General features: G+C 47.7%; 2 protein-coding genes across 4 annotated transcripts in view; one reads left to right on the top strand and one right to left on the bottom strand.

Annotated features, from left to right (window-relative positions):
• Nrt (Neurotactin) overlaps window positions 1-16,912 on the bottom strand; it is a 37,716-nt gene extending 20,804 nt beyond the window's left edge. For 2 of the 3 annotated variants that reach the window (XM_077696158.1, XM_077696159.1), the window contains exons 1-3: window positions 16,543-16,912; window positions 4,988-5,350; window positions 3,350-3,974 (exon numbers count right to left, since the gene is read on the bottom strand). In XM_077696158.1, coding sequence (XP_077552284.1) covers window positions 3,350-3,974; window positions 4,988-5,349 — 987 coding nt within the window. In that variant the 5' untranslated portion in view covers window position 5,350; window positions 16,543-16,912. The remainder of the gene's footprint in view (window positions 1-3,349; window positions 3,975-4,987; window positions 5,351-16,542) is intronic. The other variant, XM_077696161.1, reaches the window with a different exon arrangement.
• Window positions 16,913-17,165: 253 nt separating this feature from the next.
• Window positions 17,166-18,049, top strand: part of LOC144166655 (protein ELYS-like) — a 93,835-nt gene continuing 92,951 nt past the window's right edge. The window contains exon 1 of the mRNA XM_077696187.1: window positions 17,166-17,287. The gene's annotated coding sequence lies outside the window, so the exon portion shown is untranslated. The remainder of the gene's footprint in view (window positions 17,288-18,049) is intronic.

Here is an 18,049-nt window from a genome sequence, read left to right as displayed (position 1 = left end):
AACTTAATATAAGGTAAGGCTTAATATAATAATAATAAGCCATTGTTTTATATAATAATAAGGTGTTTTATATAATAATAAGATAATAAGGTAAGGTATATAATAATAAGGTAAGTAAGAAATTTCTAAATAAATTTGTGGGAATGACTGAATTCGGCACTGAACTTTGTGTGAAGTCTGAAAAGTGGCGCCACGCAGTGTCTGGATGCGACGTTACTGTTCGTATACAAACAATGCTGTTCCTGTTTCAATGCACAATTTAAAAACTGCACAAAAGAAAAAAAAATACTGCATTTCGTTACCTTTCTAGCTACAGAGAAGTTTTTAAATACCTCTTTTCAACTTGCGTGCAATTAACCGTATGTTACCAAGTGGCGAACTGTCATGATGAAAGCCGTTCGTTTCCACGCCCAAAGATTCTAGTACCCTATCACGAAAACTGCGTCAGTTCAAGGTGTTTAAAGGGGGCAGACTGGTCGCAGAGCTAATTTTTTTTTTTTTCTAACCAATTTTAATGAAACTGCACAGCACTATGGAGTTCTTTGTGCTGATTTCAAATCTGCAATTAGATTTCTTGCAAGCTGATTATTTTTTCAGATAATTATGATTAATTGCCCTTATTTTGGGTCACAATTACAAAAATCCATACAGAATGGAGTGGAGAACGTCTCCATACAGAATGGAGCGTAAAGCAGAAGAATTCAGGATCGCGCTGCAGAACCGATATTCAGCTCTTAACGATGAAGCCGAGCTTACGACACAGGAAGCCAGCGACAACCTTACACGCATTATCACGGAGTGTGCAGTAGAAGTCGGGGGCACTATGGCTAGACAGGATACTGGTAAACTTTCACAGGAGACGAAAGATCTAATTAGGAAACGGCAAACCATGATAATCTCTACCGCAGCTGACAGAATACAACTAGCGGAGCTTTCGAAGTTAATCAATAAGCGTAAGACAGCTGACATACGGAAGTATAATATGGAGAGGATCGAATACGCTGTAAAGAATGGAGGTAGCCTGAAAGCAGTGAAGAGGCGTCTTGGCGCGGGGAAAAATCAGATGTATGCACTTATAAGCAAGGCAATGTCATCACAAATAGGGATAAAATAGTCACAGTGGCCGAGGAGTTCTATAGCGACCTGTACAGTAGCCGGGACATCCAGGATAATGCCGAACGAGACAGTAGTTCAGAGGAGATAGTCATCCCACCAGTAACGACTGAAGAAGTAAAGAAGGCTTTGAAAGAAATGAAAGGGGGCAAAGCACCTGGTGAGGATCAGATAACAGCAGACCTCTTGAAGGATGGCGGAGAAATTGTACTTGAAAAACTCGCAAACCTGTATACGCAATGCCTAATGACCGCAATGGTACCGGAATCTTGGAAGAACGCAAACATCATCCTAATCCATAAGAACGGGGACATGAAGGACCTGAAAAATTACAGGCCGATCAGCTTACTGTCAGTCGTCTACAAGGTACTTACCAAGGTAATCGCTAACAGAATTTCTGCAACCTTAGATTTCAGTCAACCTAAAGAACAAGCAGGGTTCCGTAAAGGTTATTCAACAATGGACCATATTCACACGATCAATCAGGTGATAGAGAAGTGCGCTGAGTATACTGAACCCCTATATATAGCCTTCATAGATTATGAGAAAGCATTTGACTCGGTTAAAACCCTAGCAGTCATTCAGGCATTACGGAACCAGGGGGCAGATGAGCATTATGTAAGAATACTAGAGGATATCTACAATGGGTCCACAGCTACCATCATCCTCCATAAGGAGAGCAGCAAAATAACTATAAAGAAGGGTGTCAGACAAGGAGACACAATCTCTCCAATGTTATTCACAGCATGTTTACAGAACGTTGAATTGGGAACAGGTGGGAGTAAGGGTTAATGGAGAATACTTGAGTAACCTCAGATTTGCTGATGACGTTGCCTTGCTAAGTAACTCAGGGGACGAATTGCAAAGCATGCTTTCCGCACTGGGAGAACAGAGTAGAACCGTGGGCCTGAAAATTAATATGCAGAAAACTAAAGTAATGATCAATAACCTCGGGACAGCGCAGCGGTTTGAGATAGGTGGTGAGGCAGTGGAAGTGGTAAGCGAATATATCTACTTAGGCCAAGTTGTGACCCCAGATCCGAACCATGAGGCAGACATTCTCAGATAATGAATAGCAGCCTACCATTGTCGCTGAAGAAGAAAATTGTATGACAGCTGCATCTTACCGGTACTCACCTACGGGGCAGAAACCTGGAGGCTCACCAAGAGGGTTCAATTGAGAACGACTCAGCGGGCAATGGAGCGGAAAATGATAGGTGTAACATTAAGGGACAAGAAGAGAGCGGAGTGGGTCAGGGAGCAAACACGTGGTAAGGACATATTAGTAGAGATTAAGAAGAAGAAATGGACGTGGGCAGGGCATGTAATGCGAAGGCAAGATAACCGCTGGTCATTAAGGGTAACAGAGTGGATCCCTAGAGAAAACAAGCATTGCAGGGGGCGGCAGAAAGTTAGTTGGGCAGATGAGATCAAGAAGTTTGCGGGGATAAATTGGTCACAGTTGGCACAGGACCGAGGTAATTGGAGAATAATGGGAGAGGCCTTTGCCCTGCAGTGGGCGTAGATGGGCTGATGATGATGATGACAGAATGGCAATGATGCCATGGCTAGGCAGACAAATGGCCAAAGAATACAATGTCGGAGGAACTTTTTTGATCTAGCTATTTCTGGTCATTTTACAACACACTGAACTTCACCCCTCCCGCGCTCGGCCAGAAATGGCTCACAGGTGGTGTCAATGGAACACAATAATAATTCTCCAAAGCTTCCATTTGAAAAACTTGTTTCGAACATTGTATGCTCCACACATTTAGGTATCATTATCATTAGCAAAAAAAAAAATTAGTTGTACCTGCTCTGGGTGCCGAGATATCCGAGGGCCACTGCTAGCAAAAATAAAGTTCCACACACGGGAAAGGAAGCGCTAATATAGCCCTAATTCGCAATAGCTTTGCGTTGCAAGAGCAGTGCCGTTTTGCCATCGAATGCTGCGCGAGCTGAGCTGTAGAGTACACTTTAAAATGCTATTTACAATAAAACATGGTGCCTTTTGATGAGAAAGTTTGCAGAGTGATAGAAAGATGACTGTGGATGCCAAAAATGCCATTTTCCAGAAAACGATTTTTCGACCGCTTTTCAGCCCCAAAGTTTTGCACAAACAGCGTACAAGTCACAAAAATTTGTTGGCTGTCCCCCTAACCCACCAAGCCTAACACCAAACCCTAAAATGGTAGACAGCTCAATGTGTAATGCCGGGGACCAAACACGCACGCACCTGTTTCGTTCCAGTCCAGCAGTCTTCGACGTTCTGGAAGCGCTGCGGAGGCTTCCAGCGGCGGTCGCCCGTGGGCGGGAGAGCGTACGGGATCCCGCGGTAGACAAACACGCCCTCTTCCAAGTGTCCCTCGACCAGGCCGCACTCGGTGCTGGCGATGGGGTAGCTCCAGTCGTCTAGCCCGAGGGCTTCGCGGGAGAGCACCGAGCACGTCAGGACGAGGATCACCAGCATCACGACGGCCACTGCGGCGCTGACCAGGGTGTACCGCTTGCGCCAGTTAAAAGCCGCGCACCAGCCGCGCACCGGCTGCTTGTCGGCCGCCGCCGCCTCGCCTTCCGCCTGCTTCTCGTCGGCCTTCGCCGCTTCGCCGGCCGGGACGGTGACGTCCGTGGAACTCGAGGACGACTTCACATTGTGGCCGTCGGCGTCTTTCTTGTTGTCCTGCAGCTCACCGCCACCGCCGTTCACCGGGGCGTCGGTCTTGTGGTTCTCGTCGGCCGTGTGGTTCGCGTCCTTCTGGTCATCATTGGCCAGCCCGCTGTCTTTGTCCGAGGGCTCCGCGTCTTCGAAACGGCACCGGGTCTTGCCGAACTTTGGCGTGAAGCTGCCCTTCCTGAACCAGCTGGGAAAGGAATAACAGCGCAGATGAAGAGGCCTTCAACAAAATAGAAGTTTAAAAAGACGATAATGCCACTCTTAGCATAAACTCCAGACATTTAATCGAGATAATAAAGTGGTTGATGCCTCTTTCATAGGAATCGGTAAAACACGAAAGTGAAATGTGCCTTCAAAGGAGCATTTAAATGTTTGTTGTGCATCCATACGAACTTGCACATCGCTATTTATATTACGTCGACATGGCACCGTTAAACGCATCAACGTTAGACACTGAATTGGACGCTCTGGAACATGGCGTAAATCCGGCTGAAACCACAGCCCCATGAAAACCATGCGAACGAAACTTAACCGAAACCAAAACCGAAAGCAGTAGGTGGCGGAGGGTGCCTCAAATCACCCGCGTCCTGGGTGCACGAAGACCCTGGCATCGAGACGCCAACTGTCGGCGCTCATTAGCGTCATGATGAACTACTTCGCTTCGCCTCTCCTAGATGGCAGCACCATATGACTGAAGAAGGTAGTGGGAAAGATATAAGGCGCATCTGTAGACCTACCTGCGCTTGAAGTCATAGCGCAGTTGGCATAGCGCATGCATTGCCAACATGCATTGCCATGCATTGCCATGGAGACAACATGCATTGCCAGGAAATGATTTGGTGCAGACGTTTAGAATGAATCGCAAAGTCAAAGCTATGGGGACGCCTTCACGACAGAGGCGCCCTCTAGAAGACACCAAACGACGATTCACAATTAACGCAAGCATCCGTACCATCTCTTCCATACAAAACACTTCCTCCCTGCCAAAGAAACTGGCAATCCTCTCGTTATGGACTGTTCCAAAAGCAACCTGGAGCGGACAAACTTTTTTCACGATCTCTGGAAGCTTGCGACACGCCACTTCGGAGGACATCATTCCGTGTTTTTGGTACGATAACGGCATCGATTAGACGAAGCAATCGCTGCTGGTGTTTGCAAGGCCAGGTCCACCTCCTCATCAAGCAACACATGCATACTCACCGAGCCCAGAAGCGGGTCTTTGGTGGCGCCCGTTTCTGCGACACGCAGCCTGGCACCATCTCGATCTGGACCATTGCTTCCTGCACTTCCTCCTCTTCAGAGTCATCCTCCTCCTCGTCCTCCGCATCCTCCTTCTCACCCCCCTTCTTCTGCTTGGCCGGAGAGTCCTCCTTGCCGGCCGTCTTGGCCTCCTCAGTGATGGGCACGCCGTCAATGGGCTTGAGCTCATCGGTCGAGCCCAGCCCCGCCACGATCTCGTCCAGGCTCTTGTTCTTGCCCTCCAGGGGGGCTGTGACGGCCGCCTCGGCGGGCGACTCCGCGGCCGTCTCGGGATGCTCCGTGCCTTCCACTTCGATCGTCATCCTGCGTCGCGCGCACAACAAACACAGACTGTTAATTAATACACCAGCTTGTTGACGTACAATGCAAGACGAAGGCCTTCCCCATATCAATCAATCATTTTATCCCAGTTTTTTTTTTCAGACAAAGAAAGAAAAGAAGAATGGAGGAATGCAAGAGAAAAGCTGTCATTAACAACTGCCTGATGTGCCTCGCCACCCCTACGGGTCAGCGTTAGCAACAAAACTGTGTAATTAAAGGAAAAAACTCATGTTTAGGGGCAACAGAAACAGCATGATAAAATTCGTACACAACCGGAACATCTATTTTCAACCATATTGTACACTTCAGACGCTTCCCTAGATAAAGCATGACAGCAAATACAAGGTACCTTCCGCACAATGCACCAGCACCTAATTTTTATTAAAAAAATGCTATAACGGTATTGCTAAGTGCAGTAAACGACATACGGCTCAGGTTTTCATAAAATGGCATACGGAGGTAGGCGTACAGGCCCCGAGTTATCTGTCTTCCCCTTCCAGCCACAGCTCTTGGTGGCCATTTTGCTACCCTGGTGGTTCCCCAGTTGTCATTTCTCAACATTACATGTCCGACCCAACTCTTAATTCTGTCTCGCAATTTGAGCTGGGTTGCCTGCTATGCAAGCCTGTCACGGTATCCCTTGTTCCTTTTTAAGGGGGTCTCCACTGATCACATTCCTATGGGACTTGCTAATTCAGGACTCACGAGCTTAAAAATTAGCATCGTGTATCGATATAAAAAGCGTTTTACAAATTCGTAGAAATGTTCGCAACAGCCTAGTTCGCTTCCTTTAAAAATTAATAACTTCCTTACAGAGATAAAAAATAAACAAGAAACGCACCTTGCTTGATCCAGTTGTCACTAGATAATGCCACCTTTCTAGCAAGCAAGTTTTATTTTTTCTTATTTCAGTACGGAAGTGACATATGTCTAAAATACGCAAACTATGCCGTTGTGAATATTGATCTGTTTTTAAAGCTCTGTACTGACGCAAATCTTCATTAAAGACGCTCAGTAAAGCAAGTAAGTCACCCTGCAAACACTTATTTACTTTCCTTTTGTGCTAGCGATGATTTTTGCTTTTGGAGCAGACAAAATGAATAATGATTATGCTCAGAGAGTTCCGAATTGAAGTGAATATTTTCTAATCGAAGCGAACATTACGAAATTTCAAGAAAACTAAAATTTACAATTTTTCTGGCATTCTTCAGTAACTAACCTGCCGAAAAATAAAAGGCTCATTTTAAAGGGGCTGCCAAATTGCTCTGGGCTATAAAACAAATGTACAGAAACTACCCGGATTGTGAAGACTCCATTGGTGATATATTTTATATGAGGGAAACTTGCATTTTGTGCTGACTTCAACAACCAATGAGTCAGTATTAGCGTAATCAGGATATAAGTGTATATTGGCACAAACAATATCTTGGGGTTCATTTTGGTTATGTTTTGTTAACACAATATGGCCACGCCCTGTTATCTTATCCGACATTTCAAGCGTACGTTGTATGCCGAAACGAGCAATCCTTGCTTGATAGGGAAAGGGTGTCACCCTGTCGTCACCAACTTGACTGTTCTTGTTTTAACGACACTGTTCTCGTTGAACGGTTCTAGAGGTTCTGGAGTTTTTAGAACGGTTCTAGAAAGGAGAGCATTCCGGTGCAAATGCATGCAGCGCAGACACCGTGGCATTTTATTCGCCAACACTCACAATAAACACGAATATTCTGAAACACGACATAAGAATAAAGAAGGAAAAATACAATGTTTGGCGTGAACACCAGCATACACGACAAGCAGCGAGAACAGCAGACTACAGCCGCGCACCCATTGAAACAGCTACAAGTTGCACTTGTGCGCAAGGGATGCCAGACCGCAGGGAAAAAAAATTTCATTTGGGCCAGAAAGACAGTGGTAGGCAAGGCATTTCTACTTTTAATAATTTTTAGACAAAGATGCTTGGAATGTGGAGGTGCACCGTGAATACTCACCATTTTTTTTATGTTATTCCTTTGTCTGAATTTATAGGGGGAATGGCTGAAGGTACTGACTGTATCAGAGGAGGTCTTTTGCTAGTTCCTCTCAAACAATCTTCTTTAAGAATAAACACTGGAGTTTCAAATTGTTCCATGAGACAAAGTGTAATGATAATATCACAACTATATGAGCTAGTAACTAAGCACACATGCGGATTTTGAATTTGCCTCAAATTTATCCATAGGAATTGCAGTGTTTGGGTCCCAATACTCAAGAATGGAGCGTACGTACTCACGCAACACGCTCATTCTCTGGAAGATTGGAGTGTTTGCAATTGACAATTCGCCCCAGAACAAATATTGATCAAAGATTTTTCATTCATCTACGACAGCGTTTCAGTCAAACCTGCGTACCGGGTTGAGAACCGCCGGCATGTATTTTCTGGGGACCAGAGTGGAAACTCGGAGCGTCACTTGCAGCTGTAAGTGTCCTCAAAATTTTCGCATGCAGTTGATCCATTTACGGACATTTTCACAAAAGAAAACTGGTAAGCATCACTTAATCTTTTTTTCCAGCATCATTTGATAATTGTCAATGTTTTCTACATAATTTCATCTATCCCCATTTTTCTTGCGTGCAAACACGACCGGAAACCGTTACGAACCATTTTTTTTTGTTCCGGAGCTAAACCGGAACGGAACTTTTATTTATGGAACTGAACAGAAACCGGAACGAAAAACATTCCGTTCCGACACCGTCAACGAGAGCGCGCGAGTTGCGCAACAAACCTGCCGCGGGTGGCGCTACGCTCACTGCTCGACAATCGCGCCGCACACTCTCCGCGCAACGTTCGCTTCTTCGTGGACAGGAGGGAAACCGCGCGGGAAATAAAAGCAGCGACGACGCCGTTGCACAGCGGAACGCCCGTTCTGGGCACGATCGGGCGCAGTTGCGCGAGTCCAGCCGGCGGCAGGCGTCATTCGCGCAGTGCCCGCTTATTCCGCGGGTTCGCACGACTCCCGTTGGGCGACCGTTGCGTGCAGTGCACGCCGGATTTCGTGACCGCCTCGTGACCACGAGGTTACCGTCGGCCGGAACGGTGGCCCCCCTCGTTTCCGTCACGCACAGAGCTTTGTAATAAGTGTGCCGCGCACCGACCAAGTGGAGCCTTGGCGTGGCAAGTGCACTGCCCTAATATTTAGGTTGAAGAAGTCACCCTCATTCGCCCACCCTCAATGATGCTTTCGTTAGCGGATCACAACTTTTCCGATATTTGACGAACGTGCGCAAAACGAGAGCGCTCATTCAAACCGGCAAATGGCAGAACCCCCGCGGGTGCCGACCTCCGAGGATCGAACCTAGCCAGATATGTGCGTCGACTGCCGTACTAAACTTGAATTCCGTCGGCCTGTCGCTGAGGTAGTTTCGAAATTGAGCAGGTAATTAAATTGAAATTTTGCAATGAAGAACTGTAGTTCAAGTTTACAGTAGTTCCGGTTTCGGCTGTTTAATTCAAAAGCGAGTGCATGGATCTTGTTCGTGATTTTAGTGCGAAGTACAAAAAAAAAAAAAAAAAAAAAGAAGGCCATCCGAGTGCGCGGACTACAGAATTGGTCGTATTTAGTAAATACGACCAATTCTGTAGTCCGCTATTTACAATAAATAGAATTGGAGTTTAGGCTTACGGCAGTTTAATTTAGGGGCTCATGTGGCTGTTGTAATCGATCTGGCTAAAAAGCACCCCCCCCCCCCCCAAAAAAAAAAAAAAAAAAAAAACCATCGGTGAGTATTCACAGAGTGCCGCGAGCTTGAAACATTTTGAGAATATGCGTAGGTGCGCGCAACGGAAATACCCGCCGAAATCATACCCCAACCCGACGTTCGAAGTGGAGCCTACTTAGCGCGCATTCTTAGAATGTTTGCTCAAAATCAACAAGTAGAAGCAAAAAAAGAAAAGAAAAGTTTTAACAGCAAGAAATCCCGCAGTTACAACTGAATGCTTGCCTCAAATATGCCGTGTACGGTCTGTCTGATTCCAAACTGTTTCGTATACAAGCAGAAGTGATTATGCAGTTAATCAACTCCACGTGTCCACAAAATTCCGCCCAGCCTTTTTCTCTCACTATGGAGGATATCGCAGCACGCACCGATAAAGCGAACTGAGCTAGCTTACGCAGCGCTTCATCATAATTATGACAACGATGATAACACAATTGCTTTGCCAGAATGTTGTCTTTCTCCTTCGAAGCTACCATCCGGCGCAAGGGTGAATGACCATCAGATAAGAACTTACAAACGACTTGCTCGGAATTTTACGAGAAGAAGCTGAGACAAAGAGGTTCTTCTTTCAGAGGACATCGACATTGGAACCTACAAAACACCTACATATCTCTACCTGGTGAAAAAAAAAAAAAATTGATTACACACCGGAACTCGAACCATCGCCGCTAACAGACAGAACAAGAAAAAAAAAACAACGCACGGTGCTGTCCCGTTTGTTGGCGCCCTTTTCAGCTCCGTTGAGTATGCAACAACTGGACCAAGTCACCGTCTTTAACGTAGTTTGATTACGCAAGCAAGTTATTTGATCTACACGCGCGGCCACAGCACTGCTAAGAAAGGGACGCTGACGAGATGCGCGGAGCGTGCAGAAGACGAGGACTCGACAACAGAGCGCGCGGCACGGGGGTCAAGGGCGCGGGTTGGGGGCGGTGACAATCATGCGACAGGAATTCGAACGCCCTTGCGTCAGACCGTGAGAATCAGCGGACAACAAAAGCACTGGCCGAGGACGCCGACCCCACCACACAACTACCGGAGACGACGACAAAAGCGGTGAGAGAACATCCACCGGCCACCCCCACTACCGCTCTCTGCTTTTTCTTTTTTTGCTCTACCACACCGAACACCACTGCACTAGTCGGCGCCGAACGAACCCATACGCAGCGGGGCCTATGAAAAGAAAGAAAAAAGCGGACCACTTTTTTTTTTTTACATCGGCAACGGCGGGGAGAGCTCGTAAAACGCAGCTACCGCAGAGATCACGGCATATGCTCACCGCCATTTAACTACAGAGGCGGGCAACACTTTGGGCAACACACATTTATCGAGGAAGCATTTCCTACAGCTTTTCATATTTTTCTTTAATTTAACGCTGTTAGCTGGGATGCGCGTAATAGAACGCACCTCTCGAGAAACGAGGGGGACATGTGGTCTCTTCATTTGCGTGCTCAGAACATTTTTGAAATGAAAGAGGCCCATGGTTTCAACTGCGCAAGAAAATACACGGGACGAAGGCGAAGAATACGCGGGTCCTGTCTGTTTTTCGCCTTCTTCCCGTGTCTCTTTTGCGCAGTTGAAAGCCAGGCGGGAGGCCGGCTACACCTAGGCCTCGGTGCGTGGTGGTGAAGAGGCACCAAATTACGCCTTTTATTCCTTTGCGCTGTGTATATTTAGGTGGGGAGCGCTGTACTCGCTCTACCAAAATACCACTGCTGTACTAGCCTTCACACGTCTTGCACAGGAAAACGCAGGCGCGATTGACAGAGGGGCGGCAGATGTAAACGTCCTCATCTGTCCTCTGCTGACGGGATCCGGACATTCCGGTGCGGACATTTCGGTGTACGGGACGTCCCAGGCGTCCTTTTAAAACATTTTAGCTTTAATATTTCGTCAGTTGATATGATTTTGCGTTCGAGGGTTGTACTTGCGCCACCGTGCGCGGAAACGAACGCTAAACCGAGGCGGAGCATCAGCGCGTAAAACCCAATTTTAAGTTGTCAATTATCTTCCGTTCAACCTTTTGCTTTATGTTAACATTCATGTAAACAACACTAATAGTGTTACCAAAGCGGTTTGATTTCACTTCATCCAACGCTGCAAGACGCTGCTGCTTTTTATCCATTTACGATCTCTCATACAACCCCCCCCCCCCCCCTCTCCTCGCCAAACCGCCGCGAAAAAAAAAAAGGGGGGTGGGAAACGAGCTACCTTGAGCACGTGTGCATTCGCTTTTCATCAATCTCCCCTCCGTTGCATTCAGTGTCGGTTACAGAGTCGTTGCTAATGGTGGGGAGAGGGCTGAGCACCGCCGGCTAAAAGCAACACCACCTAGACTATTTCTAATGGCTACCTTGGTAGAGAGAGAGAGAGAGAGAGAGAGGGGCGCAGCTTGTGCTTCTCCATTGTGTAAACTGGACGTTGAAAACTTAGAGACGACAGTCGCAGCCCTCGTCAAACCAGCCTATTCAATTTTTTTCTTCTTATAATGGAAGAAAGCGAGGTATGTCTGGGTGTCCATGATATGCGCGACTGGAAGAGTTAATTGCTGATGGGGGCGACCAAAGGCGAAGAAAGAGCGATTCTTGGAGTGTGGGCGCCGTCAACATGACCGCGTGCGCTCGGTGAGCTCGGTCCTTCAAATTCGGGTGGCTTTTTGTTGCGGATTAGAGAGGTTGCGTGAGCTCACGGTGGACGCATAGCTTCTTCTTGCATCAATGCGGTGACGCGTCGGAGGCCTGTAAGGTTTTCGGGGGAAACCGAAAATATGAGTGAAAGAGAAACTGGGAGAGATTGAAACCTAAAGACGGGGGTGGGGAGGCGGTGGTGGAGGCTGGGACAAAGAATTAAAATGAGATGAAAGTACGCGTGCAAACACAGAACCCTAATACGGGAATGACTGGTATTTGTACGTACGCACAACCCGTACGAGCTTCATCAGCTGTTTTCAAGAAGGCGCGTTCTTCCTCCACGACAATATCCTATAGACTTGTCGGTAAAAAAGGTAGCGACAACACTGTTTGCACATTCATTTTAGCGTAACAGCGCAGCGTATACAAAAAACTTTTCGTAAGATTTTCTGCATTTTTGGGGAAACCGAATGTTTGTAAACCTGCTTTGTTTGGATAGTGAAAGTGGGCCTTTCATTGAGAAAAAGCTGCATAAAAATGCATTACACCATCGTAAACACTGCCTAATTCTCTTAGCCGATTTGCCCGCCGCAAACATGAGCAAATATAAATTAACGCCTTGCGGTAAATTAAAAAAAAAAAAGATATGTGCAAAAGAATTCAATCACAGGGCCGTGTTCTGTGAACAAGGTAGTAAACAAAAATGTACATATGTTCAATTCCTTGGTAAGAATAAAACACGGCGTCAATGTAAAGATGCAATCACCGCGCTAGATTATGGTTCATCACTCACGTTATGCGGAAATAAAATGGTAACGGCTGTTTCAAACAAACAAGCAAGCAACGATAATTCGGTCGCCGAAAAGTTTGCGCACCGAAATGTCCCAGACCCTCTCCCAACACCGTTAGCTTCATCTTCGCTCCAGTTTTTTCTCCGTCAAGACGACGGGTGGATATTGATAGCATTATCTGACCTCAGATCCGAGCCCCCGAAGACATCCCAGGCGGCCGCGCGGCCCCGACGGCTATTGCAAGAGAGACGGGGGCGTTGGGAAAAAGTTCCCATTACAGTTTAGGGGACTGTCACAATACCCTCCACTCCACTGTTTAGCTAGACATTATTCCAGCAAGTTGATTTTCCCATTGTCCATACAATGACGGCATACCCAGTCCAAATAAGGCGCAGCACAAAATTCGTCAGTGAAGAGATGAAAAATTGAAACAACGCGTCAATGTCGCAGCTTCTTTAAATGAACCTTTTTTCCAGTAGCGATCTGCGCATGCGTGGGCTGCCGGTCCGCCATTCTTGGCAGTCGCCACGGGCGAAATAAACAAAAGGAAGGGGGGGGGGGGGGGGGGGGGGGGCCTTAGCTAGTTGCTTGGGGAGCGGCTGTGCCTCCTAGAGCTGCACGTTTTTATTTCCTCTTTTCGGGCAGTTTGCACCGAGTTCGTACGTGCACAGAAAAAAGGCTTTCAAAGGAAAGGGGCAAAGTTGTTTGAGGCTGACCACGCTGGAGAGCGCTAGGCTACCAGAGAGGGAGCAACGAAAATGAAAAGAAAATGAAGAAAAAGGGGTGCTTCGGCCACTGCAGATTAGTGACGCGAGCGTGCGCCTGCTACCGTGACATTCACGTGAAAGGCACGGCTGACAAGTGAATGCGGGAGGGACTACATGACCAAATTATTTCTTACACGGGTTCCCCGAAAGCCAAACATTTAAGGGGAAGTGCCTGGTTGCCAGTTTAGGTTCGCCGTGTCGGTCGCTAGGAAGAACCGGTCTATTCAATTAAATTGAATAGGGCCTATTCAGTTAAATTCAGCCCGCAGTCCTCCTTGGAAGTAGTAATCACCTCTCACGTATTGTTCCTTTGTCTCGCGTACTGGGAAGTGAGCACGACGTCTCCATCGGGGCCACAGCGCTGCTCCCCTATTTCCCGAAACCGTGTGGCGCCCGTGCCCGGCTAGTCCCTGAAAAGGCAGGGCCCTTCCCATCAAAAGTTGCCGTCACACTGTAATCATCGGCGTGACCGGTCGAGGCCAACGTTGGTCGAGGCAGAGGGGTACGTTCCTTCCCGGAAATGGCCTGTCTCCGCCGTTGGCGGTGATTTGCCTACGGATTCGGTTTGAGTGGCACTGCGAAATTTCTTCTCAAGGGCGCACGACCTTGAAGACTGTTCACCGACCCGCCCGACTTGCACGTTTTTAGAATAAAGCATTTTACTTGGCGAAAACCAGATGAACCGATTCTGCACGTGGCGAACGGTTTGTGCCGCCCGTTTCAGTCTGACCGGATGCTAAGCTCTTCTCAAGCTGCGTCGCATTAGTGGTAGGGGCTTTGAAAAGCCAGGATATTTTCAACTCGTGGGATGCGTGTTCACCTCTCTTCACAGACCGCCCATGTCTCCCTTCTCCAAACAAGGGCATTCATTAAAAGTGCACCAATTTTTACAAATTTTGTTTGACTTAGCATTACAGAAATTCGATGGCGGTGCTGTTCGTAATAACAACATTGAGTGCCTGCTTTAAGTTATACACCAATATTCTGAGAGGCTTTGGTAAAGTAGGTCGTGACGTCAGGGCATGGGTGCTGGGATAGACGAGCACTAATGTATACAACGGCCACCGGCAGTGGCAAGTGATATTCTAAAGCCCATGCCGTATGCAGGCGATTTGAGGTCTCCCAAAATCAACTTCCGGTTGCCACTACAGCCTGACCATAACACACTAGGGGCATTTTTCTTTTTTTGCCTGAACTGGTGCAGATTAGCGCAGTGTCGTACATAGTGATACTGAGGGTATCAATTAGTAAAAAGAATAAACATATGCTGCACCAGTGCAGCTAGTTCAGGTAAAAAAATAAGATGCCTCTACTGTGAAAGCAAGACGACACAAAATCACATATCTGTGGGGCAATGACTAGGAAAGAAAATATCGAAACGACGTGCGCACGAAATATCTATTTTCTCGCCCAAAATGTCGCAGCACCCGAGCAAGCGACACAGCCAATAACAGTTCTTGGCATTGAACGACTATCTCCTACATCAAAATGATTCAATTTCTTTTTCGAATCAACTGAAACGACGTGTTCCCAACTGATAGATCGGGAATTCGTCCCTATGCCCCGAAAAGCTGTCTCGGCGATGGGCGCTAAATCGGGATACATGTTACGCCCCACTTCTCGCCCAGAGAAGAGCAGTGGCGCAGACGACACACGCATCCGCTTTCGCCCTTTTCGTCTGCTCAGCCATAGCCTCCTCTAGAAGTTATAGAGGAGGCTATGGCTCAGCAGAAGACCCGAAAACGCCCCACTCTCGTCCCCCGCACTCCGTCACCGTTTTACTTTTTGCCATTTCCTTCTCCTGCGCTGTCCCCCATTGGCGCACATTTCTGCTTTTTCCCTTTTATCGGCCACCCACCCGAAACGCCGGCCGCCCCCAACAAAACAAGCGCTCCGGAGCCGGGAACCCTCCATAAAGGGACAATAACATCGCTTCGGCCTCGACCATGGGGCCTTTAGAGGCCTGCCATCTCGCGTGTGCGCGCGCTCTGGAACGGACATTTTTATTTATTCCTATTTGCCCGATATCGCGGAGTGCCACGAAGACGCGCTCACAGCGACCGTCAGGTGAAAGTAAATATTTTGTCGGCGCCAGTCATACTCCTGAGTCGTTTTCTATTCTGGCCAGTTTCAGCAGGCAGCTCTCTGTTTTGTTCCTCCAGCTAGCTTGCTTATTTAAGAACCCGGCGCTCTGAAGCTCTCGCGCGTGGCGAAGTTTTAACAAACGCGCGCGAGTGGACGCGATCTTTCAAATATATAACCGCGGGGACAAATGTGGCGGACGCTGACACGAAGAAACTACCACCAACGCACGCCTATTTTGTACCACGATTTGACACAAAAAAAAAAAAAAAAAACGGCGTCTTGCGTTGCTTGTTTACTCAATCCATGCCGATCAACTTTCTGCAGGCACTGGCACTTCAAAACACAACTGCTACGAACAATCGCAAAGTGGGCGGCTGACCAACCGTCTGCATTTACATTTTTTTCATTCGCAAAATGCTGGAGCCTTATAACGGCCCTGCGCACTGACGTTCTAACCTGTTTCTACCGGGCGGACACGCCGGTAACGGTTCTTGTCCCGTTATACGCGCCACTTCGTAGCTCGCGGGCTCGAACGATTCTCAACAGTTAAAAAAAGAACGACGTGCCTGCACTTGTAAGGCAAATCTACGCGCGGTGTAGCTTGCTAAGGAAAAGCTGACATTGGCGAATAATTGCACCGAGCAGTGGCAGATGTCATGCATTATCGCACCGGCCGACGACGCGACAACAGCGAACGCGTTAACCAATTCCAACAAAGATGACATGCTAAAAGATCCCTGCAACAACAATACTCTTGCTTGGTGGCCAGGCCTAAGAAATGCACAGCAACGAGAATGTTTTTTTTAAAGGCGACAAACATGGATCGCTACTCCATTGGTTCCTTAAACAGCGGCGTAAATTGCAACAATGCGTGCAGATGAGATGGGATGCGGTTAATGCGCGCGTTCTAAGCGCAGCCTCCGGGGCGTTCAATGCGACGCTTCGCAAGACCGCGATCTCGGAAGAAAATCGAAAGGCGAAAGCCGCGCACTGCGACCTGGAAGGAAGAAGACGCGGCAACGATCCCGACCCTCCCTTTCCTTTGTCACTAGCGCGAACGGTCGCTTCCACGCCGCCCGCTCGCACTCTCACGGCGTTCGATAAACCGACCAGTGAATGCACAAAGAAAACGTGATAAACCTCACCTGATCCGTAGATAGGATGTAGGCGCAAGATGCTCGGCGCACTAATTGGCCCCCGATGAAACGCAGCGGCGACAACAACGATGGGTGGGATGATAAGCGAATCGGTTGGTCCCTCCCCCGCGCAACGGACTCAAAAAAGGAGACGATGCGCGATCCGCGGTAGGTTCCTCGGATGCCTCGGCGCGTGCACCGAAACGGCCCGTCAGCGGCTGCCTTCGTCCGGCGGGCGTCTGGATTTTCAAACGCACTCTGGCCTACTGGGTTTCCGTAACGTCATTTTTGCTCTCAGGGGTCATCTCCCAAATACCCGAAACGTCGCGCATCCACCGCTTGCCGCCCTCCTCTCCTACTTTCGGCGACTTTCTTTTCCTCTCTCTCGCCTCTCCCTTCCCAAGATGCTTTCTTTTCTCCCTCTCCTGCGCCTGCCTCGGATCCTTTTTTACGTAATTTTTTTTCTTCACCAGCAATGCCCTTTTTGAATTCTTTGGCATCGTTTCCTTTTGCATTTTTCCGATGATAAAACAAAATATTATTGTTATACGCATTTCTTTGTTCCGAAATTTATCACAATGAAGTAAAAGACTAAATCGGTCAAGGTTCTTGTTTGCATTATCATCATCACCACCGACTTTACCACGTGACAAGCGAGTGTATAAGAGAAGATCCGCGAAATACGATGTGGAGAGTCTGTCACATTTTCTTCCATGGTCTGGCATGGTGTTTGCGAATGCTTGTGAGCCATAAGGTAAGACGACGCGAGCTTCACAATCCGAGGATTAATAGCGAGAAACAAGGACGCTCTTTGTGAGTGTAAAAAGAAACGCCCCCGCCGCTTCACCCATACGGCAGCTTCTTCGCTCTAAATTTCATTTTCGGCTTTGCGTAGTCCTCGACTTCCCTTAGTATGCGAACTGTTGTAATGCGCACATGTTCTGTGAAACCATTCGTTGGTCTGAATAGTGTCTGCCACATTTTGCGTGAAGGTAGTGACTGCTTGCTAACACCCTGCGGTCTGCACAGCTATATGTTTCGCTTGACTTGCCGCTGTAGTCCGTGCCGTTTTTGTGACGCCTGTGACGCTCCGATGAGTGCGGTTTGCACAGTGTACCATGTATGCGTTTTAACTAAGCAATGGTGTTTAGGGAAAATAGTGACAGTGTGTTAGCGCCTACTCAACCTTGCCGCCCGCGACCCCCACACCGCTCCCCTTTCGGGCCTCCCCGCCGTATTCCAACTCATTTTTTATACGTATCGAAAGTACCGTGAAATTGCAATCATTGCCTAAATGTGCTGCAGTCATTCATTCCAGCTTTGGGACTGAATTTGTTAATGTCCGCACGCTTTTAAAAGCTGAAGTCTTTTGCTTTTTTTTTTTTTTTTTCCCTACACGTGTATAACCGCCCCTCTTTCCAGTTGCATATAAGATTAGCGCCGGCTTATGAATCCCACAGAATTCCTTTAGCCCTTGTTGCTGTTGTCAGTGTTCTTCCTTCTCTGTTTCGTGTTT

The sequence above is a fragment of the Haemaphysalis longicornis genome, unplaced genomic scaffold, assembly GCF_048455015.1.
Source record: "Haemaphysalis longicornis isolate Haplotype H1 unplaced genomic scaffold, Haemaphysalis longicornis Haplotype H1 scaffold_18, whole genome shotgun sequence".
In the NCBI taxonomy this organism is placed as follows: Eukaryota; Metazoa; Arthropoda; class Arachnida; order Ixodida; family Ixodidae; genus Haemaphysalis; species Haemaphysalis longicornis.
The sequence above is the reverse complement of the archived record's forward strand: the minus strand, read 5'-3'. Positions and strand labels throughout refer to the sequence as shown.